The sequence below is a fragment of the Pipistrellus kuhlii genome, unplaced genomic scaffold (assembly GCF_014108245.1).
Source record: "Pipistrellus kuhlii isolate mPipKuh1 unplaced genomic scaffold, mPipKuh1.p scaffold_m20_p_26, whole genome shotgun sequence".
Lineage (NCBI taxonomy): Eukaryota > Metazoa > Chordata > Mammalia > Chiroptera > Vespertilionidae > Pipistrellus > Pipistrellus kuhlii.
In genome coordinates, this window is record NW_023425525.1 from 5,546,312 (window position 1) to 5,573,541 (window position 27,230).

Sequence of the window (27,230 nt, forward strand, 5' to 3'; positions counted from 1 at the left end):
GGCAGCCTATAGGGATGACCTCACATCCATAACACTGATGTCTCACCACAAAACTCAGATTCATGGGAAAATGTTAGAGACCATACATGAACATATACACCAAGAGCAGGGGAAGAGGCGATGAGCATATGCTCTACAACCAAAGAACTGGAAATACTGAAACAATAAACAGCAGTAAGGAAAAAAAAAATGGACGGACTTGAACAGAAAAGTCATTAATCCTATAATGAAACTGAAATACAAGTTAACAATGTTCAATTTCAAAATAAGGTTGTCAGATATAATTTGGCTAACAAAGTCAAAGTATTATCGTGGTTTGCAAAAATGCAGTTTTCTAAGAGTGGATTTTTTATAATAAACTTTCTCCACTTTTAACTTGGCCTAGCCATTTCTTTCAAACCCTAGATCAGTGGTTGGCAAACTGCGGCTCAAGAGCCACATTCAGCTCGAGAGCTGTGGTTTTTGCCGCTGTTGACTAATTTGAGTTTGCCCTAGATTATGCCACAATAATGCTCCTAGATATAAACAGTTTTGTGCAATCACATTGAACGTTGATAGGCTGGCTCTGCAAAGGAGTACTCTCTCGATGTCCTGTTATTTAAACCACAGCTTTAGGGCATTTTGTGACGAACTGGTTAAGCCTACAATGTTAAGATTCTACAATACTGATTTATGTGAATACTTCAAAACTGTTGTTAGTCCTATTACTCAAGTATTGTTCTTTAAGACTCCCCAAATCCCTACCAAGACAAAAAAATACAAGTGGACATCAAATTGGCCAAAAAGAAAAAAGGCATGTAGTGTAGCAAGTTTTAGTAACAAAACTGTCCCTCTGGAAGTTACTTTGACCCATTATAACTTTAGGTCATGTCAAACTTCCCTTAACCCACACAACCAGATTCAAGGTGAGAAAATTGAAGCTGTTTACTCATCATTGATAATCCAGTGTTGGCAATGAAAATCTCCCAAGATTTTAGTTTGTATTCTCTATTTAGATTAAGGAACAGGATACACAATGGTTGACAACTATTTTACCAGTTCAGTAGTCTCAAATTATTCTGGAATTCAGGGTAGTTAGCAGAAAAAGGAATCCATCCAATCTATACAGCTTCAGACATCAGGAACTGATCAGTTTCAAAAGGCCAATTTATTCAAGTTTTATGCATTTACAGGTGAAACTACTGACCCATTCTTTAATGGCTAACCCAGACAAGTTAACCTGAGTAGGCAGTTAAGACTTTGAACTGAGAAACAATCCCTTCAAAAAGATTTGTACAAAATGTGTTCCCAATTTGGTAGGAGGTTTACCATAAGATCTAGACCCTTAAAATGAGCAACTGTGCAGTTAGCCCCTGGCTTTCTTAAAGCAACTTTCTCAATTGACCCAAACCAAAATTCCATTTTGAATTCTAACATAAAAATATTGCTTCCTTTAAAAAAGTATTATTCCTGAAATTATCCATCATAAAACTCCTGTTTACAAGTGAAATCGGGCATACTATTCTAGCTGGGCATCTCCTTTCCTTCCTACACCCATCAAAAGGTGGTTCTGATCAACAGATAAAAATCTTGGGGCAAGCTTATAAAATCAGAAAATGTTGAGCTCAACAAGAACCTCTAGATATTCTGGTGTTATCTCTGGAAAGACACCCACTCTTGAGCTGTTACGAAGGAACTTTCTTTTGAAACCTCCCTACATTACTGAATTTAAACATCAAATTAGTTATACATTTAGTACTAGTTGTTAAAGTATTCCTAAACCAAATTGTTATTGGGTATCTCACATTAAATTCCAGTTCTCAAGACCTGTGTGGGAATCAGCCTGTAATCATGCTTAAAAACTTTATACTATCCAATCATCAGAATAGATTGTGTGACTTAGTAACATTGGTCCTATTTTGATATTTGTTCTTGAGATTGCTATGGGGGGGAAATAGCCAAAAACAGCTGCCAGCCCTGTCATGCCATTAGAACGAAACTTTCCCATTGTCCCTGCAATTTTGACCTTCAACTAGGATCAGGTAAATTGCTTCCAAACCGGTAACATGTAAATACTGAGGTCACAAGCTTATTGGGCTTATGCAGTATTATTTTTTGTCCTATCAGCAATACTTTTGGTATGTGGCAACAAGAAGCTTGAAAGTACTGCCCCGGTTACCTTCTTTTAGAAATTTTGATAGAAAAACTACCTTAAGTTCTAAGGGGAAATTGTTTCCATAGCCACTTCATTTAGTTTATTACGTACTAACACTTTAAATCCTCACCAGGTATTTTTCCAGTTGATTTTCAGAGTGGGAGGGAATAAATAGTAATTCGTTGCCTCCTGTAGTGCGCCCCTGGTTGGGGCTGTGATCAGGCCTGCAGCCCAAGTTACATGCCCTTGACCGGAATTGAACCTGCGACCCTTTAGTCTGTGGGTTGATGCTCTACTCTCTAAGCCAAAAGCAGTGCATATCCGTTGGTTAAGGATTGGGTGTTTTAAGGTTTCTGACTTCATTTACCTCAAAGTCCAACTTAGTTGTCAAGCTAGACACTTCGGAAACTTTCCAAGTTATTTTCCTAATTTGAAGCTGAGTATTAAGACAGTGTACTTGAATAGTTATTTGAAACAAAAACAGCATTTCTTGTTAGCCATCATTAGTTTGACTTACCTGATACTTTATATTATCAAAACTAAAGAAAATGAGACAGCCTTGGCATTTCATGTTTTTATGCTTTTTGTTATTTTAGGTAAATATCAAAGGTCACCGTTACTAAATTTTATCCACCATACTTCTTAAACCCTTTAAAGACAGCTACCCAGTACTCAGTGAAAAATGCAACCACTTTTAAGAAACTAGAGTCACAAATTTCGTGTCTTGGTGCTTTGCATAACCACTGAATTTGTACCACTGTTTAAAAGCCTGTAATAAATTTTTAAAACGCCACCAGGGATGTTGAACACACATGGTAAAGCCAGAAAACTATAGCAGCATTCCAACGCTGAATATAGTGTATAAAAGAATGGCATTTTATTAGGGACAGCCAGTAATGTCCACAATGTGTTTTTCATGTCTATTAAAATGGAAAAAAGGGAAATATGTACAGTTTTGTGAAACTGCTTTAAAAATCTAAGGATAGCAATTCTTTAGACAACTGAATGCTTATAGAACAAGATTCACACATTTTATGTGTAAACATTACACCAAGTATTTGGATACAAAAGTATTTATTTTTATAAACTTTATATTTAAAATAAAACTTTAATCTGTCTACTCACAAAACCTAATTTAAAACATGATACATTTATCTCTCTAGCTGATTTGATGCTACTTTTACAAACAATACTCAACTTTTAATGGTTTTATATTAAGAACCTATACTAAATGAAGTTTGTATTTTTTCAGAAAACATTTCCCTTTGATCTTAGAGTGCTTTTTAAAATGAAGGCACCAACAACTACTTTCAGATGGTACAGAATTTCTTATTTCTTGAAGACTCTGTGGTTGACCACTTCTTCATTAGTTACCTGCAGCAAGACACCTTCCTGCCAAAGGAAAAAAAAAGTATCTGAAGAAGTTTATCATGTTTGTCCAAAGAACCTAAATAACTTCTGTGGTGGTCTTAGGATCAAAGACGACTCACTGGTGCATAGAGCAGAATATGACCTGATTATCACTTCCTGAAAAGGCAATAAAGCCAGGCAATCAAACTCTGATGATGACATTTAAGAAATGAATTTCAGCAGCGAACCTATATCTTTCCTATAAGATAGGGAATCGGGAAAGAATTAACCACATTCACACCCCAGTATTTAGTACTAAATATATACAGGATTTATAATGTAGACAGACACTGTAAATATGCTATTATCTAAAATCTGATTCAGCCATTTAGCCCTATCTCCTTAGCGTAATCCTGATAAGCATGTAAAACTAGAACCATAAAGTAAAATGTATTTTTAATAAAAACCCCAGTTCTCAAAATGCTTGATCCAAGAAATGTGAATACACATGGGTGTTAATGATGGGAAATTTCATGGTTTATTGAGCTTGCAGCCTAACTTTTACCTACCATTTTACTACCAACACCACTGAAGGAACCAAGAAAAGCTTTATTAATCACTTGGCTTGCCTCAGCTGTTGAAATGAAGCACTTTACAGTCTTTGTGGCAGCAGAATATACTTGTCCATGGTTCATATCAATGCTAAAATTCCAGCAGGGAAAAAAATGATATGTTAAGCACCTGAATCTTCATAGAGGGAGAGGGGGATGGGAAAGAAAGAAAGGGGAAAGGGGGGAGGGAACACAACCAAAATAATTTAACTGACAGACTGGAAGACAGGGTATATGAAATTATTCTCTTGAGTTTATAAATTGTTAAACTCAATTTATAACTATGTTAAACTACTAAGAACCACTATACTGAAAGACCATTGAAGAGAATTAGTTTATCTTTTGGGGAGGAAAATTAAGAAAGGAAAAGTAAATAAGATCTTACCTAAAGAAGTTTAACTGAAGCTTAGAACTATTTGCTCTACACCCTCAGCTTTCGTTGGCATCCTTATAAACTACTGTAGTTAAAAGCTTTGTAGAAACAGCACAATTTTTTAAGACTGGCTGAACTTAGTAGCCGCCAAGAGTTTTCTTGTACTAGACCTGTATCCCTGAAGAGTACCTCGCTGGGGTTATTTCCTTTCCTTGCATTGAAGAAGCAGCATCTAAAAGATCTAAAAAGGTGTTTCTCCTTGCAGAGATATCCCTTAAGTTATCTAGATAATCCTGATGAATTGCAGACAACACACTTATATCTGACCAGCATTTATCTTACACAAATATAACAACAGCTTTGCAATGGACCTTAGTTATACTACCCACTCCTTAACTTATTTAAAATAAAAAGTCTATTATTACACAATTTCCTTTAGAATTATTTTATTAAATCATAAATGTACAACAGCTTCTTAACTCTACACACGCACTTAAATTTTTTTTAAAGGAAAAACGTTATGTCTTATTACACCATGATCCTGGCTAATAGCTTTTCAAAACTTTGAGAAAAATCTTAAAAAAGGTTTCACATGTCACCTGAAACTTACAAATTTAACATTATCAAAGAAGGAATGCTTCTACACTCTTACAAAGACCACTAGAAATAAACAACAATTAAAAAGCTAAGAAACTGTCTCAAAGGCATTTTTTTTTTTACAATCCTTCCTCCACAGTAAGGTAATGTTATTAAATAATCCAATCCATTCACAAAATGGCTCTCTGCATCTGCTCTGGTGTCTTCTGCCATATCACTGCATACTTATGCATGACTGAGATAAGAGTTTCCTTAACATTGTTATTCGATAACCTGAAGCTGTTCTGTTACCTCTGGGCTCTCATCCTCTCCTATTTATACAGTGAAGCCTGTTTCAACAGAAGTAAAGAGTAAAAAAAAAATAGGTTATGAAATTATCCATCTAACCAGGTTTTAAGGAAAGATAACATGATCCTAAAAAGCTTTTACTCCTGACAGCTAGGTCTCCCCAAGACAGTAATAATGTAAAACTCAAAAGCTACTTACCCATGGCAAATAGGAAGAAGCTCAATATCGGCTTCTCCCTCCATAGCCCCCACTTCCTCCACTTCCTCCAGGACCATAGTTTCCTAGAACAGGACAAAAGCAAGCTTACTTCATTTCCCATAATCACCATAATTATTATTAATCCGACCTACCTAGCTATCATTTGGAGCCAGTAAGGAAGGTATATTTTAAAAAAATACTAAGAGGCATAAAGAAATCTATTTGGTCCTACTACATAAAAATTTAAATGAAGATTTGTGATTAATATTTAAAGAGACAACTCATACAGAAGTGTAACACTTTGCTATGTGTTTGGCAATTTTATTTGGCTCTCATATAATCAGTCAAGGGGAAAAAACCCCATGCAAAATATCTAACCTCCTTTCCCAAATTGTAAATACAGGGTGTGGTACAGTAGGGTTACAGTTTTGAGTACATTAAAAAGTCTTTATTCTTGTATTATTTCCCCCTTTGAATTGTAAACCTTTTTGCCCCACCCTGTATTTTACACCACTTAACATCCTAACCATCCATCACACCAAATCCAAGCTAAAGTTGTACTAATTGAATTATTTCTGAGAAGTTCGGTGACCTTTTAAAACCAGGGGTGGAAAACTCAACACTCAAAATCATTTGGTTTGCAAGGGAGTAAACTAAATGTTAAACCAAATATATTGGGCTACTTTTTAAGTAGATAATTTTGCATTGCCCTCAAACATTATAAATATCCTAATGACTCTTGGCAGAAAAAAGGTTCCCCAACCCTGCTATAAACCATGAGCATGTTATCTTTCCCATTCAAATCATGTCAAAAACTAATCTTTTCCTTTAACCCCATGAAATGACTTAAAGAATGTAATAAATTACCTCCACCATATGGTCCCCCCATGTTCCTGCTACCACCAAAATTTCCACTCTTCATTGGACCATAGTTAGATGGTTGCTGGTTATAATTTCCAAAATCATTGTAATTTCCACTTCCGTAATTTCCTGTAAAAATAAAAGTTTAAATTCAAGTTTTGCATAATGACCCTCAGATTTAACAAACATTAAACAGTAATACATGCCGAGTATTTACAACAAATCTCCCAAAAAAGCAAATCAGAATAAATGCAAAACACCTATCTACAATTCTACAATTTTAAGGCAACTACTGACAACATTGAATTGAAAGAAATGTCATTAAAAGTCATTAATTCCACTCCAAATTCCCACATAAAGGTTGCAGGTGAATTTATTACCTCCTCCATAGTTGTCATAACCACCTCCGTAGCCCCCACCCTGGTTGCCATATCCAGGTCCTCCACCACCATATCCTCCTCTTCCTCCTCCATAACCAGGGCTACCTCCAAAATTGCCACCTATTATAAAATAAGCCTTTAAGTAATTACTTAATATTTTCAATGCCATTTGAACTGTCTTATCAAACCCATTTCTAGATTTCCAAAACATATTTTTTATATTTGTTCTATGCAATCTCTTCTAGAATAGCCCCAAGGGCAGAACAAAATATCCCTGATAAAATGAGGGGGTTGCGAATACAAACCCACAATCAACTAGACAAAACCATTAGAGACAAATACCTATCAGTGTCTGCTCTTCCCTGAAATTAAAGGTATTAATGGTTCTCTTAAGACACCTTATATTTTGTATTAATGTTTCTGAGGGTAGATGAGGTGTAAGCTAACAAAACGAGAGCAACCCCATCACCTTAAGTGGTCCAAAAGATCCCAACTTCCCAACTCAGATTTGTTTCCTAATAATAATTTGTTTCCTACACCCGTCACCTACCGTATTTTTCGGACCATAAGACGCACTTTTTCCCCCCCAGAAGTGAGGGGGAAAAGTCCCTGCGTCTTATGGTCCAAATATAGCCTACACATATACTTTAAAAAAAGTTTTTTTTTACTTGCCCGGCTCTCTGTGGTCTCTGTGCTTGCCCGGCTCTAAAATGGTTCTAAATGCTGCTGTTTACTTTACAGGGTTGATTACATGTGTTTATGACTGTGATGTTGGGTTTTAATGCCCATAAAATATTTTAGGACACTATTTGTTTCAGAATCTTTTTTTCTTCATTTCCCTTCTCTAAAAACTGGTGCGTCTTAGGTCCGGTGCGTCTTATGGTCCGAAAAATACGGTAAGTAGAAATGGGGTGTCAGAAATTAGCAAACTGATAGGCAATTAATTTGGATTTCAAAGCAATGTTGGAAATATTTAGGTGTAACTTAGTTATGTGTAATTTGTGACAAAATCAGTCTTTTGCTAACTCATGTTGAAATGTCTTTACTAGGAATTTGCCAGCAGGTATCAATCATTTCTGTACTCCAACAAAACATCTAATATTATCACTTGATATGTAACAGTGGCTCATAACCTTAGCTGGACCCAAGAGTACACTTGTGTACTTTAGAAATGTTCCTTTGGTTATGTTTGGGAAGTTATCCTCGGGGATTAATCATAATTAAGGATTAAAACCTAATGGTCCAATCTAAGGCCCTATACTTTTTCAGGAAAACAATACATAAAGTATCACATCTATGTTCAATTCTTTTGCTTAAGAAAGAGTATGGCATCTTTAAATTCTCATTTAAAATTCACCCAAATGATCTTGCATCCTATATATACCACAACTATTCCCTTTTCTAAGGTGTGAATTATAAAGGAAAAGCCAAGTGACTAAAACAACTATCACTCAAAAGCTCTTCATCAAAGGTAAAATGTAAGACACAGAAAAAGCTCATGTATGTATTAAACTAGACAAACATAAGGACTCAATCTTTTAAGCCCCATAAATCAAAGAAACTGACCTCCAGGTCCTCCTCCATACCCATTATAGCCATCCCCAAATCCACGACCACTTCCATAGCCATCTGTTAGGGGGGGAAAAAATTATGTTAAATATGGCCTATTCAGTTTCTTATCTTCCTTTCCTCCATATTCTCTATTACTACCTATGGATGATTAGGAGCTGAAGTATTAGTATTTTATCCTTCAAAATAAACACAAAGTATAATTCATTAAAACTCACTGTCAAGAAAACTGCCTAATTTACGGGCTTGGACTTGGCAAACTTTGTCCATTTATTTACATAAGAATGACATTAATTATTCAGATAAATACTTGGAAGCTTAATAAAAAGATTTAACAGCCGGGACCGGTTTGGCTCAGTGGATAAGAGCCTGCGGACTGAAAGGTCCCGGGTTCAATTCCGGTTGAAGGCATGTACCTTGGTTGCGGGCACATCCCCAGTAGGGGGTGTGCAAGAGGCAGCTGGACGATGATTCTCTCTCATCAATGTTTCTAACTCTTTCTTTATCCCTCTCTCTTCCTTGCTGTGAAAAAATATATTTAAAAATTTTTTAACAAAGATAGGTAAAGTTTCTACAGTATTTTCACTCACTATTCAGGATTACTTGGTAGTTTTAAAGCCATTTTAAATGTTCTTAAAGACCACAAAAAAGATTTCTGTAACTGTCTTTTTAAAAAAATATGTATTTTTTATTGATTTCAGAGAAAGGGAGATGGGGAGAGAAACATCAATGATGAGAATTGATTGGCTGCCTCCTGCACACCTCGTGCTGGGGATCAATACCACAATATAGGCAAGTGCCCTTGACCAGAAAGGAACCTGGGACCATTGGTTCTATCCACTGAGCCAAACCAGCTAGGGCTGACTGTCCTGTATTAGCTTTAAGATTTACCTCTTATTTTTCCTAGCCAAATCAGAATATCCCATCTACTTATAAAAAATTACCGTCTTAAAATTAAACTGATTTTATGATTCTAATCATAGTTTTCCAATCAAGCATATTCACCCTTCAATATTTAGAACTTAAAACTTACCAGATCCTCCTCTAAAGTTACTTCCTGGTCCAGGCCCAAAATTTCCACCACCACCTCGAGAGTCTCCAAAACCAAAGTTGCCTACAATAAGTGCCCTAATTAGTAAAAAGCATTTACACAAAAAAAATATTTAAAAGGAAAAAGAAAATAGAATTAAAAGGTACCTCCTCTTCCACTTCTAGAACTTTGAACTTCCTGCATTTCTTGTCTAGACAAAGCCTTTCTTACTTCTGCATTATGACCATTGATGGTATGATATTTCTGCACTGGAAGGGAAAATTCAGACTTCAATAAATCAGCATTCTATAAATTGTAACTTATAAATTATTTTAAAGTTTGCCTTTTAATAAAGATATAGGTATTACCATACCAAAACTTACTCTATGAAAGGGGCATACATCTAGTTCTAATATACTTACACACAATCTTATCCACAGGATCATGGTCATCAAAAGTAACAAACCCAAAGCCTCTCTTCTTTCCAGACTGCCGATCAGTAATTATCTCAATGGTATCAATTTTCCCATATTCTTCAAAGTAATCTCTAAGGTGATGTTCCTCAGTATCTTCTTTAATTCCACCAACGAACAGCTTCTTCACAGTTACATGAGCCCCTGGCTTTCCAGATTCCTGTAGTAGTAAGTAGGAGGGAAGTAGGGGGGTCAAATCATGACCACAGAAACCAAATGCAATTGAAAGCATCTCTGGGTACCATAAATTGTTTCTATCCTAAAATACCAGGTAATGCAACAGCCTATGAATAAGAACTCGTCTTTGGAAAACCACCATAGCTTAAATCAAGCTAACTAAAAAGAACTAACTTCTTTCAAAACTTATATTTTATCTTCAGTAGGACAAAATTTTCTTCACATTTATTGCACGAAGTTATGCTATGCTCACCTCTCTTGCAACAGCACGTTTTGGCTCAACCACTCGTCCATCAATTGAATGAGGTCTTGCAGCCATGGCAGCATCAACCTCAGCCATGGACGAAAAGGTTACAAAACCAAATCCTCTTGATCTTTTGCTTGCAGGATCTCTCATTACCTTTAAAATCAAAGGAAAAGTAGCATTTGATCTAGTTATTCTTCAATTAATAACATTTTTAAATTAAGGACCTAGATTTGTCATTTTCTCCAGGATTCACTCAGTATTTTAAACAAATCAGTCCTACAGTTGAAGGACTAGTATGTATTTAACGTACCACACAGTCTGTAAGTTTCCCCCATTGCTCATAGTAGTTCCTCAAACTTTCTTCTGTGGTTTCAAAGCTCAAGCCACCAATAAAGAGTTTACGGAACTGTTCCTTTTCTCTCTGCAAAGGAAAACACCATTTCAATTTTTATTTACATTTTCTCTTTGTATGCAGGAATTTAAATTCTTAAATATAAGGTGACCTGCTGGCAGAGTACCTTTTTCCTCTCCAAAGGAACAGTTTCTAAAGTTTTCTGGAGGGAAAAAAAAAACTTACATCAAATTTTAACCATATGTTAAAACTGTATATTAGTTGTGTTACACCAAAAAATTTCGTCAGCTGTACTACACGTTTCAAAGGCATATGCTTCACTTAAACTTACTTGACATTAATTCATATAAATTCAGTATCACTTAGCTTAGAAAAATACTTTCTGAGGTGAAAGGAGCAAATCTATTCCCTGGTAATTGAAGAATTAAACAATTCTCATCAGAATTTGCATTCAACCCTATATCCTAGAACAAAATTGAACATTAAATACTCGGTTTAGATATAAAAATAATTGGTTCTTTACAACCCATAGTTTACCATTTAGGATTTAGATACAAGTGTCTGATTTGTTTCCTTTCATTTGCTCCCTCTGGTGGAAATTCTAATGTATCACAGTAAGAAAAAAATCCTTTCCCCACTTACCAACTACTTTTGGTTGGGGTAAAAATTTAAATGTTCAATATATATAGCAAAATATCCTTAAAATTCACTCTCTGACCAACTAAAGATTGTTTATATCTTAAAAAGTAATAACCATGATTTCCTGGGCACTCCAATTTCTGGTACTTAAATTGACAATTCATAAACAAGCTGAATGCATATAGGGCTAACCACCAGTAAGTCAGTAAAACACTGTAATCATTTCACTGTTCAAAAATTTCAATGAGCACTGTGACTACTACTACTGGGGGAAATACAGAAAGCTCAAGTGTACTGAAATCATTGGACATCTGACAAGCTACACAACATACGCTTTTCTAATTTTACAAGCAAAAAGGATAAAAGCCTAGGCTGAAATCTTAATCCCCACAAACCAGCAAGCAAATATTGCTGCTTTATCAGTCTTGAACTTGGAGCTAACAAGTATGGATTGGAAATCATTTGGTTTTCAGGTAAATATTTTTTAAAAATTAGAATAGGTCTGCTGCCCATGACCAACTGCCATGAATGTGCAATATAAACTAAAAGATTAAATTAATGTGACTTTCAACACATCAGGAAAGTTTATTCCCAAATAGCATTATAACTCTCAACCCAGTAATATGCAGGCTTTGCCCTGGGCGCATGACATTCTGCCATTAACAAAAAATACACTGATAAAGCAAGCCCGACAATTTTTAACTCAGCTAACTGCTCTCAAGAATCGGTGGGGGGGGGGGGGAGGAGAGAAGGTAAAGATTAACAAATTATCAAACTAGCTCCTAATACATTTAAATGTCAATATGTTAAGAGATTACTTTGAATTTGGACATATTAGCTAATTTCACTTACTGTATTGTCAGATAGGTATTTAAACCCCAAGTAAATAACCGAGATTAAAAAAATGCATATACAACAAATTTTTCAAATCACTAGACAAAAGCAAAAGCTTGTTACTTACCTAAGTTTTCTCCAAACTTACCCGATGTCCACTATCGATTAAATTTATTTTACAGGGGAGCACAGGGTCAAAGAAAATGCCCAGATAAACCCCCCCTATTCGCTTTAGACCTTTACTTATCAATGTAATGATCAACCATGATTGCAAACATAAATGGAAAGAAAAATCAAGTGACAAAGTTCAAATACATAACCAGCCAAAAACCTATCTACAGCAATACACACAGGCATTGAAGGACTGAGCCGTGCTTTTAAAAAAAGTCTAGGGATATTCGTTTCTATTTCACTTCCTCTTATAAGAATGCGTGGTCTTTACCAGAAAAGCATAAATTTACAGGTAAAAAAACATTTTTTAGAGTACGAGAACTACAACTCAAAGGGAGTCCTTCAGAAAAATCCTTTTCAAAAATGAAGACGCCCCCAACTATATAACCTTCCCCCACACCTACCCATAATGGGCACTAATCTGATTGGGTCCCAATTTTGGTTTTATTTCTAATTGTGAAGCTGGATGCAAAACTGGCTTTTTTGGTCACCGCAAACCAGGGGGGGGGGGGGGGGGACCGTTACCCAGAGGAATCGGCACTGCAAAACCAGTGTTCCCTCTGTGCTTTGGGGCGCCTGAAGCGGGGCGCAGCGCTTCCCCGCGAGGCCCTCCGGCGTGGCCAGCAGCGCCCCCCCGCCCTTCGCCGAGGCCGAGCGCAATGGCGCCATTTCATCGAGAGGAAGGAGCGCGCCGCCAGCGAGGTGCGCAGGACCCGAGCTGGCCCCCGCGCCCCACACCCCCGGCCCCCGCCTCCGAGCCGCGGGAGCCCGGCGCGGGGGGATAAAACAGCAGCCCGCTTCTAATTTTGGATTAAAAGGGTCCAAGCAGGAGGATTCAGACGGTTAAAGAGGAAAACGCGGCGACGACGGAGAGGAATGAAAATGGCGGCCGCCAAATCCGGCTCCCGGGAGGGGGGAGGGGAGGCGCCGCAGTCTCGCTCCGGAGGCGCCGGGCCCGCCGGGCGCTCGCTCGCGGGGCCGCCGGGGCCGCCGGCCGGCCTGTGGTGACGGGGCAGGGGCGCCCCCCGCCCCGCTTGGGACTGAAGCGCGGCCGCGGCCGCCACGCGGGAGGGATCCCATCCCCCACCCCCAGCGGAGGGAAATGGCGCCGGCAGGCTGCAGGGTGGGGAGAGCGCTGCACACACAGGCCTCCCTCCGCGGAGGCGCCCCCTCCGCGACCGTCTCCGGGGACCAACCGCTCCTGAGGCGGCCCGGCTCCGCGGCCGCTGTCCCCGGCGAGCCTGGGGGGCCGGCCTTCCACAATGGCGCCAACGGCCTCGCCATGCCCTTTTCCAACAACTCATTGATTTCAAACCCGTTACCTCCATCGCGGACTCAGTCGCTTCAGCCCGATTGCCCGCAGCCGAGCGAGATGAGAGAGATCTCCGCGGTCGCACGCGAGCCGGACTCGTCCTGGCGCTGTAGTGAGAACTGCCGCCGCTGGAGAAACAACAGGGCTGGAGGCACGTCCGCACGCTCAGCCGGCGCCGCCGCGAATGCCGCTCCGGCCGCGGCCGCCGCTTTTCTAGAACCTTCCCCTCCCACCAACGCGTCCTGACGTCAGGGCGTTGCGTAAACGCCCTAACTGCCGCCCGTGGCGGGAACCCGCCACGCCCTCCTTTACGCCGAACGCGTACCCCGCCCTCCCCGCCGCCCGGGGGAGCGCCGGACGTCGCCGGCGTAGAGCGGCTCCGTGAATTGGCGGAAGGCTCGCGCAGGCGCGGTCCGCTCTCTGGAACTGCGTTCCAGCCCCCCGCCGCCAGAGCGCAGGGCAGGTGAGAAACGGTCGCGCCATTGGAAATACTAATCCTAAAAGCTGTCGGGTGGAGCTTAATCCCCAGCCCAGAAGGTCCGCTCCGTCTGCAAGGCCTGGGCTAGTGCTCCCATCTGGCCTTCTGCCCCTTCCCGGGAAAGAAATCTGTGCAGCCTCCCCGCAGCCCTTCTCCCCCCCGTCCCTTCCCCCGGAGCCCAGGGCTGGCTCGGCCCCTTCCGGGTACACCCGAAGCCTCTTCTAGTCAACAGGCTGCAGGCGCGCTCCGCCAGCCTAGCCCGGGTCAGTATCCTTGGGGTCCCAGTCCCCGACCCCGCCCCAGCTCCGTTTTCCTCACCACCCACCTCCCAGCCCCGGGAGATACCCACCCCCGGAGCGAGGAAGTGGGCGGAGCCCGGTTTTGGCGCCAGCGCTGCGGCCGGCGAAGCCGAAACGTCCCCGCCCCGAAGACCTTGGTCCTCGCCCTCGCCCTCGCCCTCGCCCTCGCCCCTCCTTCCCTCTCCCGCCCCTCCGGGGACCACCTGGCGCCACCCCGCGAACGGTAAGTTGCCGCGGTGGCCTGCACCCTCCCCCTGGGTCTGGGCTCCGGCTCCCGGCAGGCCCCGCGCGGCCCGCGGCCCCGCCCCCTCTCCGGCGCGCGCGCGCACGCCCCGCCCCTCGCTGTCGCCGGCGTGGGCGGCGCCAATCCCGCTTGCGGCGCAGCCCCGCGCGCGCCTCCCGGCCCCCTCCCCCTCGCTAGCGGCTGGAGCTGAGGGCGCGCTGGGCCGGAGCCGCCGCCGGAGGAGCCGGAGCCTCGGGACGCGGAGCTGCACGGAGGCGGTGAAGTCGGTGTTTCTCTCTCTCTCGCACGGAGGTGGTGCTTACGATGCGTCTTGGGGACCCCCCCCCCGCACCCCTTACCCAGTCCCCGGCTCCCACCCGACCCCGAGGCGGGGTGTGGGGCTGGGCGCGGAGGCGAGGGGAGACCCCCGCCCGCCGCCGCGGGCCTGGCGCGGGGCCGGCGTCGGTAATGGGGGTGAGGCCCCGTGAGAGGGTAGAGGCGGGCGGCAGCCGCCTCCCTCTGAGACAAAGCGCGTTTTTCCGCCCCCTCCCCCTCCCCGGCGGCCGCGGCGGGGCCTCTTTCGGGCGGGCGGCGCCGGGCCCTCCGGCTGCTGCGCGCCCGCCGCCCGGGGCCGCGGCGGCGCTCCGTTACGTGGCCGCCGCGGCGGGCGGGCCGGCCCCGTGGCGCAGCGCCCCGGAGCCCCCGCGCCGCGGCCTTTGTTTCTCCCCGCGGGCGCGCTGACCACGAGGCCCGGGCTCCCGAGTGGGGGCGGGGCGGGGGGCCTCGGCGGGGGAGGCCCTGGGTCTCGGGGGGCGGGTGGAGGTGCCCGGGAGGTGGTTTGTTTTTAAGCGGAACCACATGGTACTGGAGCATCTTGCTGTGTTTTTTTTGTTTGTTTGTTTTTAACGAGGGGCTGGAAAGAGGGAAGGTTTCACCTAGGCGACTCTTAGAACTCTTAGGAGGCCTGCGGGGAAAATTCACGGTACCCGGTCATTTTGATTGGGTGATTGTGTCTGGTTTTTGAACCCAACTATTTGGCCATTTTTAAATGAATACTGAGTGTGATGTAAATGAGATTTGTGGGGGGGGGGATGTCTGCAGTTTTTTTGCCCTGTAAAGCTGTCTTAGTACCGATGGGCCCCACAAGGTTTCCAGACCCACTGGGTTGGAATACTGATAGACGCTCAGGGATATATTACTAATCACTTACACAGCAGTTCATCTTTGCTGCTCAGTGGATTTGTATACATGGGGAGGGGCGGTGGGAACCCAAAAGACACTGGTTAGCTACCTGTTTGTGTCATGTAAACTTCCTTTTAACTGCCATGCATTTTTCTAGTAACAGCTCTTCGAGTCTGCAATAAAAAATGGCCTCCAATAAAACTACATTGGTAAGTTAATGAAAAGCTAAAATACGTAAGGGTCTAACTCAAGTTTTTCCCCTGAAAATTATAACTTTGCATTTCAGTGATTGAGAAGTTCACATCCATCTTTATTCCCCAGTGCCCTCTGCCCCCAGTGTTATGGGAAGAATTAGCTGCAAAAACAAACGCATTACATGGAGATGATTATTGATTTGGCCTAACAATTTTGATTAGGTTAAGGGGTCCTAAACTTGAGTATAGCACAGTATGTAATGGAAGACTACATAAGTATGGACAAAGCAGGAAAGCCTTTGTTGGTTGGCATATTACCTAACTCACTGTATACTGAATCCAAGAGAAATAAGTATTTGTAGTATTGCCCAGATTAAAGAAGAGATATCCAGTTAGGTAGACTGGGACAAAACTCATTGATTCTTTCAAATACTTTGGGCACATGGTCATATCTCAAAATTATTCTAAAATACAGAAGGGCCTTAAATTTTAATCATTGCCAATTTTTTTTAATATACAAAGTGAACCAAACTGCACATCTATCCAGTAAGGAGAGAAGAATGGAGCATATTTGCAGATAACTTTTTTTCTCTTCAGTTTCTTAAACTCAAAGTTTTTCTCTTAGTTTCATTTAAAGTTCTACAAATGTGTCAAGACATTGTATGCTCAGTTAAGTTATAAATTTGAGAAAAACACTGGAGTATTCACATGAGAACCATGAAATTCAAAGTTATGATTTCCACAGTGTTTAATTCAGACACTGCATTAATAATAATCTTAAGTATACAAAGGTATTGACATCTAAATAAAACAAAATATTTGGACTTGGTTTGTACATTTTCCCCTTGAAGTTTACACTGAAGGGCAAGTGGTGATTTATAATTTGTGTCATCATTAGAGTGCACATGTAAATTAAATATCCTGGGAAATATGAAATATAAAACCTGTCAGGTGGACCTATGGTGTAAATGATTCTCATCAAAGCCATCAGTGGAAAAAGCACAAAGCATCTTCTGTGCCCCTTCAGGATTGAATTTCAAATTTCATAATCAGTAAACCAAAGTAAGTGTGATTGAATTGGCTTTATGGCCACCTGTGTCCGAATATTGGATGGGAAAGGAGCTATTGCTTGGTTCTTTGGGGATGAATATATAGATACAGAAAGCAAGTAGATGCTTATATTAAAACCAGAGGCCTGGTGCACAAAATTCTTGCGGGGATGGGGGAGGTGAGGTCCCTCAGCCCAGCCTGTGGACTTTCACAGTCTGGGAGCCCTCAGAGGATGTCCAGCTGATGACTTAGACCCCTGCCCCACCAAGCTGGCAGTCAGATACCCTTTGAGGCAAGAGGCAGGACACACACACACACACACACACACACACACACACACACACACACACCTCCCCCACACGGGCACAGCCATGAGCCAGGCTTCTGGCTGAGCCTTCACTCCACCTGTGGGATCTGTCCCCCTGGTGGTCAGTGCACATCATAGCGAATAGTCCTACCATTAGGTAGATTTACATACTTGGCCTTTTATTATATAGGATTGAATTGATTTTGTACAAAGTTTTTTAATCTTTATTAAGTGATTTTATCTAGTCTGAGGGTTTATCCTTTTCATTTTCTGTGCTTATTTTTGTCATCTTTATTCTGTTCATCTCTTATCCTCATGGACCTATTTTGTTTTTGTCATTTAGGATTAGTGTCTAATAAGCTTATGTTTGCACCCAATTTTTCTTCATTCGTCCCACTACCATGCTTACCTTCCTTTTACTGCACAGAAGCAGAAAATTATATGATTGGGTGCAGTGCCCAAGTAATTAATGTGTGTGTGTGCCTCTAAATAACTACATAGCTTAAATGTTCTTTTGCAATCTCTGGTATTTTGTTGTCTTTTTCTGCTTTTTTTATTTTTTTTAATATATTTTTTAATATATTTTTATTTATTTCCAAGAGGAAGAAAGTGGTGGTGGGGGGGGGGAGAAGAAACATCAGTGATAGAGAGCTAGAAACATCGGCTGCCTCCTGCATGCTCTGCACGAGGGAATCCGAGCCCGAAACCTGGGCATGTGCCCTGACCGTGAATGGAACTATGACCTCCCTAGTTCATAGGTCACCCTCAACCACTGAGCCACAATGGCCGGCTGGTTATGTGGGGGTTTTAAAGCTTACTCATTTTCAGTCTTCTCATAACAAATCTGTTTGAATTATTAGAAAAAGGTGATTTGGGCTTGGTTTCCTGCTTCTCTTAAATAGTGTTAATCTTTGAAAAAAAGAAAACTAAGCTAAAAGTGAATTTTGTTGGCTACTAATTTAGACCTTTTTTTTTCCTTTCTTTAATCCCACAGGGATATGTTTTTATTGGTTTTAAAGAGAAACAATGATTGGTTGCCTCCTTTTCTTGTCCCGGCCCCTATTGAACCTGAAACCTTCTGGTGTATAGTGCAACACACCAACCAACTGGGCCACCTTGCCATGGCCCAATTTAGACTTGAGTAACCAAGAAGGATTTTTTTTTATAAGTAAACTGATCCAGCAGTTTGACATCTTGAAATGACAGCATTTATAGTTTTGTTTCAGTTGTTCAGTAACATATATTATCAATAGAGATTATGAGAAAATAATCTTGTTCTTTTTAATCTAGTCATGGTCTCCTTAGTTGATCCTGTGACTGATACTAGGATTTTGAACCACGTTATCATTCTTGTAGTTAACCTTTTTTCTATATTGCTGAGCCTTTTAACATTGGTGTTTGAATTGGTAAAGGGGGTCTTAGCAAGTGGGGGCTATGATTTCACTGGCCTGCGTTTCACTTAAGTAAGATCTGTCACTGCTTCTTCCCTCTCCTCTGTCTAATTTCCTAATACCATCTAGCTGTGGCTGGGTTGTTAAACTGAGTGAAAACTAGTAAACACATTTCTTATAGATGACACAGAAATGTTTTGTTTTTAATATATTTTATTGATTTTTTTACAGAGAAGAAGGGAGAGGGATAGAGAGTTAGAAACATCGATCATCCCCTACCTCCTGCACACCCCCTACTGGTGATGTGCCCTTGACTGGAATCCAACCTGGGACCCCTCAGTCCACAGGCTGACACTATCCACTGAGCCAAACCGGTTTCAGCAACAGTGTTTGGTTTTTTTAAAACAAGTTTATCTCCCCCCCCCCCTTTTTTTTTCTTTTTTTAATATATTTTATTGCTTTTTTACAGAGAGGAAGGGAGAAGGATAGAGGGGTAGAAACATTGGTGAGAGAGAAACATTGATCAGCTGCCTCCTGCACACCCTCTATTGGGGATGTGCCCACAACCAAGGTACATGCCCTTGACCGGAATCGAACCTGGGACCTTTCGGTCCACAGGTTGAAGCTCTATCCACTGAGCCAAACCAGTTTCGGCAACCACACAGTGTTTTTTATTGTATTGTTTAATTGAAAGGTGGTGAGTAATAGGTTTAAGCTAAATCAACTTAATTACATATTTCTTTATTGTTAGTATCTGTTGGCTCCCCCCCACCCCCAGGAAGTGTCTATCTTAGGATATAGAAGTAAAAATTTAGGTGTCAAATTCAACAATAATATAAGTAATAAATTTAGCTTTTAAAATGTACCCCCCAAAAAAACAAGATATTTTTATAATTCTTTTTTTGTTTATTTGTTTTTGTTTTAGCAAAAAATGGGAAAGAAACAGAATGGAAAGAGTAAAAAAGTTGAAGAGGCAGAGCCTGAAGAATTTGTAGTGGAAAAAGTATTGGACCGACGTGTAGTGAATGGGAAGGTGGAGTATTTCCTGAAGTGGAAAGGATTCACAGAGTGAGTGAATCCCTTCTATGTTTAAGGGCACTTAAGCGGCATTTAAAACTTGTTTTCAACCTGAGGGTTTTTTATTAGTTTATTAGTTTTTCCATGGGTTTCTTTTTCAAAGTTTTATATAGTATATATTTTATTGATTTTGTACAGAGAGGGAGAGAGACAGTTAGAAACATCGATGTGAGAGTCATCGATCAGCTGCCTCTTGCACACCCCCTACTGGGGATATACCCGCAACCAAGGTACATGCCCTTGACCGGAATCGAACCCGGGACCTTTCAGTCCCCAAGCCGACGCTCTATCCATTGAGCCAAACCGGTCTCGGCCATGGGTTTCTTTAAGTTTATAGAATTTATTTAATTCCGGGTATCTTGTTAGAGTTCTGTTTAAAAGGAACCAAGTTCTTAGCCTACATGTTAGCCAAGCAAATTTGAGACTAGTTGCTTACCTTGGAGCGTCAAATTTATAGAATTATTGTAATGCTGTGTGATTTTTTTTTTGTGTTGTATTTTTTAAATTGATTTTTTAGAGAGGAAAGGAGAGGGAGTGCATTATCAGAGCAGGCCCTTGATCAGCTGCCTCCTGCACGCCCCCTACTGCATTCCGGCAACCTTCCAGTGCATGGAACGATGCCCAACCATCGGGCCACGTGGGCCAGGGCCATGTGATGCATTTCAGTGTAGCTATTGTACTAATTAACTAGAATACCTAATCTACATCACTTCCTTACATGCGGAGGGCACTAACATGGGGGTTCTATAGTGTAGACCAGTGGGTATTAAACAGAAGTGCTCGTTATGACCCAGTTCTTACTGTATCCTAAATCTCTAAGAAGTAGAGTCTGGGCCTTTTTTTTTTTTTAGCTTCCTGATTCCTCATGATCCTTGTTACTAGTGGCTCTCGTAACTGCTTGTATTAGCTGTCTTGTGGATAACTTGCATGCAGAAATTACATTCTTAATGTTTATCATTTACAAATATGCTTAGATTCTCTTCTGTCTTACACCACAAAAACAGTGAGGCTCTATGGGCAACAATTATTAATGGATAGGCAGAAACCTACAAAAAGTTTTCTGAGCGTGATGGAGATGAGTATGATAGTCAGATTATTAGGCTTCAGCTACCTGATATCTAACTCCACCATTCACATTTTAAAGCAATCCTTAGCAGTTTGGGAAGAGTGAATTGAATGGAAGGTTCCGGTTTTCCTGTTAGCTTCTCAGTACTCTTGGTTGAGTTCAGGTATTTATCATAAGTTCATAATGTACCCCTAGAAAATTTTCCTAGCTGAACCAAGCAAATAAGCCTGAATTATTTTTGAATGAAATTTAACCAGTTTGATTTAACCAAAATTGATAACCTTCATATGGTAGAGAGTTGGTTTTTGTTGGTTTGTTTTTTAACCTTCTGGCATAATAAAAACTCTATGTCCTACCCATGAAATGTTAGGAAACTAACTCTTCCCTTTCTCCCCAAACTGAAGGCTACTAGTATGATTGAGAGCCTACTATGTGTGGCACTACGTGTTAGGTGATATAGAGGGCCGTAATGAAAATAACTACAGAATGGAGGCTCCACTTCAGCTCTCCCCCTCCTTCACCCTCTAATTTAGGTTTGCCAATTTTGAAGTCTGAATCAACAAACCACGTTGAAACCAGAGGTTAATAGCACCTTTCCCTGCATCTCTAAAACAATTAGTTTCATTCTATTTGTGTAAAGGCTTTTTTGGATCAGAGCACACAAAGTTTGCAAGCCTATCACTGCTGAAGGATGATCATACTTTCACATTTGGTAATTGATACTTGTTTTCTTTCCAGCCCTTGTTTATGGGCCTTGAAATTCGAATTTTATAATTTTCATTTTGAAATATTTTTCCAACCAATTAAGAATGTAAAAAACAGAAGGCTGGATTTAACTTTCTTTCTGTTGCTAATTCCCCCTTTATATATTATAATTTCCCAATTTGAGCACTCAGCAGAAATTGGAAGTACTACCGTGTTTCCTCGAAAATAAAACATCCTCCAAAAATAAGACCTAGCGCATGGAAAGATAAGACATCCCCTGAAAATAAGACCTAGCGCAACTATGGGAGAAAAATTAATATAATACACTCTTATTTTCGGGGAAACAGGGTATCTCATGTTTGAGAATACCTCAATTATTTTAAACCACAGTATTGGAGGCCCTAACTCTATGTATCTTCTGATTAATCTATTAAAATAATTTACAGTGGGAATTAGGAATTCACATTTTTAAATGGGTTGTTCCATAATTTGGAAAAATATTAGCTTGTTAATATGGTGGAATCAGGTTTTGTTAACCTGAAGGTAATATAGCAGATTGATCCCTTGGATAGGAATTGTGAAAGAAGACATAAGGGAAATATGATCACGTGTTAAAAGAATGTAAGGCATAGGGAACAAGTGGTTAGCGCAGAGGACTTTTCACATATATATTAAGTGAATCTGAATGACGGTAATAAACCATGTTTAATCGAATGAACTTTTTTTTAACTGAATGCAGTGCTGACAATACTTGGGAGCCTGAAGAAAATTTAGATTGTCCAGAGTTAATTGAAGCATTTCTTAATTCTCAAAAAGCTGGTAAAGAAAAAGATGGTACAAAAAGAAAGTCTTTATCTGACAGTGAATCTGATGATAGCAAATCAAAGAAGAAAAGAGATGCTGTAAGTATAAAATATTGCCCACCAAACTAGCTTTTTGTAAAAGATTGATGGCTTGATGTTTAAAATACTTTTAAGACTTTAATGCTTTTAAAATATAATTTAAACACCTTTTAAAAAGGCTTACTTTAAATTGTGCTAGTGTTATTTTGGGTAGATTAGTGGATATGGTTCCTATGATCCAAGACTAGCAGTCCTTGAAAACAATCCACATAGCTCATCCTGACTGTTGACCATTTAACAGCTTTGACCACAAGAAAGTACTTTGGTATGTGATCTTTCCATTATCAAAGTAATGCCAATGATACTTTGATTTTGACATAATCTTTGATAACATTTTTTGTTTTATTGGCGTGAATTGAGGCAGTTGGTTTAGTACTCACTACATGTTCAAATCTTTGCCTACTGGTGTCTGTGGCTTGAGACTGCTTGTTTTCAGCTTCAAAAAACAAATTATATTTGCCCTTTGTTCTGGGAATGGTAATTTGGGAAAGGGTCTTCTTAATTGGCATTTAGGCTTGGGGACTAAACATACCCTACAGATTTCTTGATAAGATCTTTATATTTTAAATTTGATCATTTGAACTAGATGCCATATACTTTACAGATAATCCATTAAATGTTCATGACATCTCTATTAAGATTATAGGTATTATCTCCATTTTACAGAGGAGAAACAGGTTGGCTATAGATTTGGTTTGGATACTTTAACAGTCAAAACAAAAAAATAACAATGTTAAGAATCAGTATATTTTAGTTCCCTTATATCTAAGGTTTCAGTTACCTATGGTCAACTGATTCCAAAAATACTAAATTTCCCCAACCAACATTTTCTGCTCCTGACATCCAACCATCAACATCGTCATGGCTCAATGATCCAGGATCACCTGGAGCCAGATGATCCTCCTTCTGACATAACATCAGAAGGCCATTCATTTACTAACTTAATGCTACATCACAATGCCTACGTCATTCATCTCATCGTGTAGGCATTTTACCATCTCACATCATCACTAGAAGGGTGAGTACAGTACAATAAGATATTTTGAGAGGCTACATTTATATATAACTTTTACAATATTTTAAGTGTTTTATTTTATTACTAGTTTATCTCTTACTGTGCCTAATTTATAAATAAAACTAAGTATGTGTAGGGGAAAACGTGTGTAGGGTTTAGTGCTATCCACTGGGTTTTGAACATATTTTTGAGTGAATAAATGGGGACTACTGTATGTAATTCAAAAGTCAACCACGTGCTCTACAGAAGCACTGTTTAATTACAATAGTTAATTTTCATGCATTTAGCCCTTACATTGTGCCAAACAATCTTCTAGATTACTTAATTTGCATGTCATATACATGAAAAGTCTGTGAGATAGCTGATAATATTCCTATTTTGGGGGTTAGTCTAAACCGCAAAGAGGTTAGAACCATTATTCTAAGTAAGTAACCTAGGCATCTGACTTCAGAGTCTGGGATACTGATGTGAAAGTCTGGGTAGGGTGAAAGGATTTATTGATCTAAATAGCTCTTAAACTTTGGTCTCCAAAAAATTACCGAGGATCCCAAAGAACTTTTGTATATATGGGTTATACCTATAAGTGACTATAGCAGGAATTAAAATAGAAATTTTCAAAAGTATTTATATATTTATTTAAGAATGACAAAATCTATTGCATGTTCATAACTATTCATGAAAAGCAACTTTAAATGTGAAGCATGTCATTTTACATTTTTGCAAATTGTTTTAATGTGTGGCTTAAGAGTAGACAGTTCTGTATTTGATTTGCTGTGTTATGATTGGAGGAGGCATGTGAAGACTATGAAGTTACATGAAAAGAGGGGACCTTGTGGATAAATGGACACCCCAAAGATCTCAGGGATTCCCAAGAACCCTCAGAGGACACTTTGAGAATCACTAGTTTATAGGAAGTATTTTAGAAGATTTCTTACTATTCAGATTGATTACAATACTGATTAATCTTGAGTTTTAAGGATTTTACAGAATTGATTCTATTTTTGTATGTGCTTTATAAGTATAGGTAATTTAGGCAATTTCCTGGGAGTGATTTGAAATACTATCTTTAAGGATTTATAATTATTAAATTATTAAAGTTATCAGAAATAAAGGTATTAATTTGTCTGTTTTAATTTATGGTTCAGAATACTTTTAGATATCCAGATTTTTTTCCGTTTGTAAAGTTAATAGAAATTATGATGTGTTTTGAATTAAATGGGTATGTTCTAGTCATTTCTCTTTCACTATTGAAAGGTCTTTAAGAGTTACCGTATTTTTCGGACCATAAGATGCTCCGGACCATAAGACGCACCAGTTTTTAGAGAAGGGAAATGAAGAAAAAAAGATTCTGAAACAAATAGTGTCCTAAAATATTTTATGTGCATTAAAACCCAACATCACAGTCATAAACACATGTAATCAACCCTGTAAAGTAAACAGCAGCATTTAGAACCATTTTAGAGCCGGGCAAGCACACAGAGCCGGGCAAGTAAAAAAACTTTTTTTTTTAAGTATATGTGTAGGCTATATTTGGACCATAAGACGCAGGGACTTTTCCCCCCCCCCACTTCTGGGGGGGGGAAAGTGCGTCTTATGGTCCGAAAAATACGGTATATGTCACAAAAACAAATTGGAAGTTAACATTATTAATTTGCTGAGTGGAAACATATGCAAATAATCATTTAACTTGTTAAACAGGCTGATAAACCAAGAGGCTTTGCCAGAGGTCTTGATCCTGAACGAATAATTGGTGCCACGGACAGCAGTGGGGAATTAATGTTCCTCATGAAGTGGTAAGTGTGTGGGTGGTTACTGGTATATTCTAAGTACAAGTAGATGGACTTTATTTTTTATTTTATTTATTTGTTTTTGATGTAATGAGGAGTGGTGGGAGAGATAGGCATTGATTTGTTGTTCCACTTATTTATACATTTATTGGTTGATTCTTAATTGGTGCCCTGACAGGGGGATCGGACCTGCAACCTTAACAAATTGGAACCATGCTCTAACCAACTGAGCTACCCAGTGAGAGCAATGGGCTTCCCCCCCCCCCCCCCTTCTGTGAGGCTTTATGTAGAAAGGGTTTTATAGTTTCCATCATTAGATAATAATTATCTGCTGAAGGGATGATTCTACTTTTACTAATGATATTTCAAAGCAAATATTAGCAAACTGGCCTGTTTTATAAAATGAAATTTTATTGGAACCCTACCACAAGTACCTCATAATCCTCTTGAATTGTTAAATAATCTGATTAAGTTATAATGTGTTGAGCCGTTCTCCTTGGACAAAAAAGGTTTAGATTTTTAACTGAATTTTTTTTTCCCCCGCCCCACAACAGGAAAGATTCCGACGAGGCAGATTTGGTGTTGGCAAAAGAGGCAAATATGAAGTGTCCTCAAATTGTAATTGCTTTCTATGAAGAAAGACTAACTTGGCATTCTTGTCCAGAAGATGAAGCCCAATAATTGTTTGCATTGTTTTTTATATATATTTATACATATATATAAAATCTGGGTCTTGGTTCTTCTGATTTATTAGTGTGAAGAAAGAACTACATTATAATGAAAATCAAGTTTGATATGTTTGTTTTGAAGTAGTGCTGGGGAGTTGTTTGGGGGGTTGCATCTGTAGCACTGGTTACTTTGAACAAAAGCTTTCTGTAGTTGCTTCCTTTGTCAGAAAAGAACGTTGGATATCATGTTGTTGTATTTTTTCCTCTGCGTTAGAGAAGTCTCTCTAAATGTTGGGGGAAATCTGCATAGTCATTACTCAGTCAGAATTTGTATGTGCCTAAGGATCATTGTGGGGTTTTTGTTTATTGGAGGGAGAGGGAGGGAAGGTGTGTATACATATGTAAATGGTTTTCTTTATTCTTTTTGTTTTGTTTTTTTACCAAAACACCATTTCACAACCATAGATAAGTTCATGTTTCTGAGCTGCCATCATTTTCAGCAACCTAAGGAAAAAATTATTTGAAGTTAAATTAAAATTTTTCCTGAAGCTTTTAACCTTTGAAATTAGATAATTTGTGATTAATTGGGAGTTATATATATAAGGTAAGCAGTTTAAATTGGACAATTTAAAGTAGACATATCAGAATCCATATATACAATCATAAATACAAGTTTATTTGCAAAACCCCTAAGAGGAAAATTTTATCACTGCCAATAACCTCACCCAAATGAGAAAACTAGGCAAACCCTGATGTGTTCTAATTAAGTAAGCAACACTTATTTAAAGGTTTTACCTCGTAAAATATTCCTTTACAAGAAGTTGAAATCCCTGTGCTATATTGCTAAAAGTTAAGGTCATGGAAAGTGTAAGACTATTCATGGATACCTAATCAGACTGTTAGAGACCTTGGCAGTTTAGGGCCTGCTGGAATAAATGGGTGAACAAACTTTGTAATCTAAACTATTGGTCTGCATGTTTTCTCTTTACTCCAACTCAGTCTTTACATGTAGGCTTGGTCTCAGTATTGGGGGTACTGGTTCAACAAAAACCAGGAAAAACAATAGCTTTGTAGTAAACAGAATGTTACCAACCAACTGTATATTGTTTACTTTATTGTAAATACTGGTAAACAGTGGTTAATAAATAGTTTTATATTCCTTTGTGATTAGACTTTTTCTTAATATGATGGCCTTTATCCTGAAGGTAGAAACACCCACAGACATGTGGTTCCACAAAAATACTGTGTGTTTTTTGTGTGGGAGGATGAAAATTAGTTTCGTGTGAAATT

General features: G+C 39.7%; 2 protein-coding genes across 21 annotated transcripts; one reads left to right on the forward strand and one right to left on the reverse strand.

Moving 5' to 3' along the window:
* Positions 1-3,191: 3,191 nt before the first annotated feature.
* HNRNPA2B1 (heterogeneous nuclear ribonucleoprotein A2/B1) lies at positions 3,192-13,813 on the reverse strand. 15 transcript variants are annotated; one of them, XR_004990696.2, is made up of 14 exons: positions 13,607-13,809; positions 10,807-10,842; positions 10,599-10,709; positions 10,295-10,441; positions 9,814-10,024; positions 9,559-9,660; positions 9,395-9,475; positions 8,359-8,421; positions 6,793-6,912; positions 6,419-6,541; positions 5,552-5,634; positions 4,481-4,709; positions 4,054-4,186; positions 3,192-3,526 (listed from the first exon to the last, which is right to left on the reverse strand). XR_004990696.2 is itself a non-coding variant. In XM_036453844.2 (12 exons), the coding sequence occupies exons 1-11, from the start codon at positions 13,610-13,612 to the stop codon at positions 5,573-5,575; spliced, it is 1,062 nt and encodes a 353-aa protein (XP_036309737.1). In that variant the 5' UTR covers positions 13,613-13,809; the 3' UTR covers positions 3,192-3,526; positions 5,552-5,572. The 15 variants fall into 15 exon arrangements, 8 of the variants coding, with proteins under 8 accessions (XP_036309737.1, XP_036309735.1, XP_036309738.1 ...); XR_004990697.2 differs by lacking the exon at positions 4,481-4,709 and having other exon boundaries at positions 4,114-4,186; XR_004990695.2 differs by lacking the exon at positions 4,481-4,709.
* Positions 13,814-13,996: 183 nt separating this feature from the next.
* CBX3 (chromobox 3) lies at positions 13,997-27,099 on the forward strand. Of its 6 annotated transcripts, none has more exons than XM_036453855.2 (6): positions 13,997-14,059; positions 15,936-15,987; positions 19,646-19,788; positions 22,308-22,470; positions 25,184-25,278; positions 25,827-27,099. In XM_036453855.2, exons 2-6 carry the CDS (start codon positions 15,964-15,966, stop codon positions 25,951-25,953), a joined length of 552 nt encoding a protein of 183 aa, XP_036309748.1. In that variant the 5' UTR covers positions 13,997-14,059; positions 15,936-15,963; the 3' UTR covers positions 25,954-27,099. The 6 variants fall into 6 exon arrangements, with proteins under 6 accessions (XP_036309748.1, XP_036309750.1, XP_036309749.1 ...); XM_036453851.2 differs by lacking the exon at positions 13,997-14,059 and adding an exon at positions 14,742-14,908; XM_036453854.2 differs by lacking the exon at positions 13,997-14,059 and adding an exon at positions 14,742-14,908 and having other exon boundaries at positions 15,942-15,987.
* The last annotated feature ends 131 nt before the right edge of the window (positions 27,100-27,230 follow it).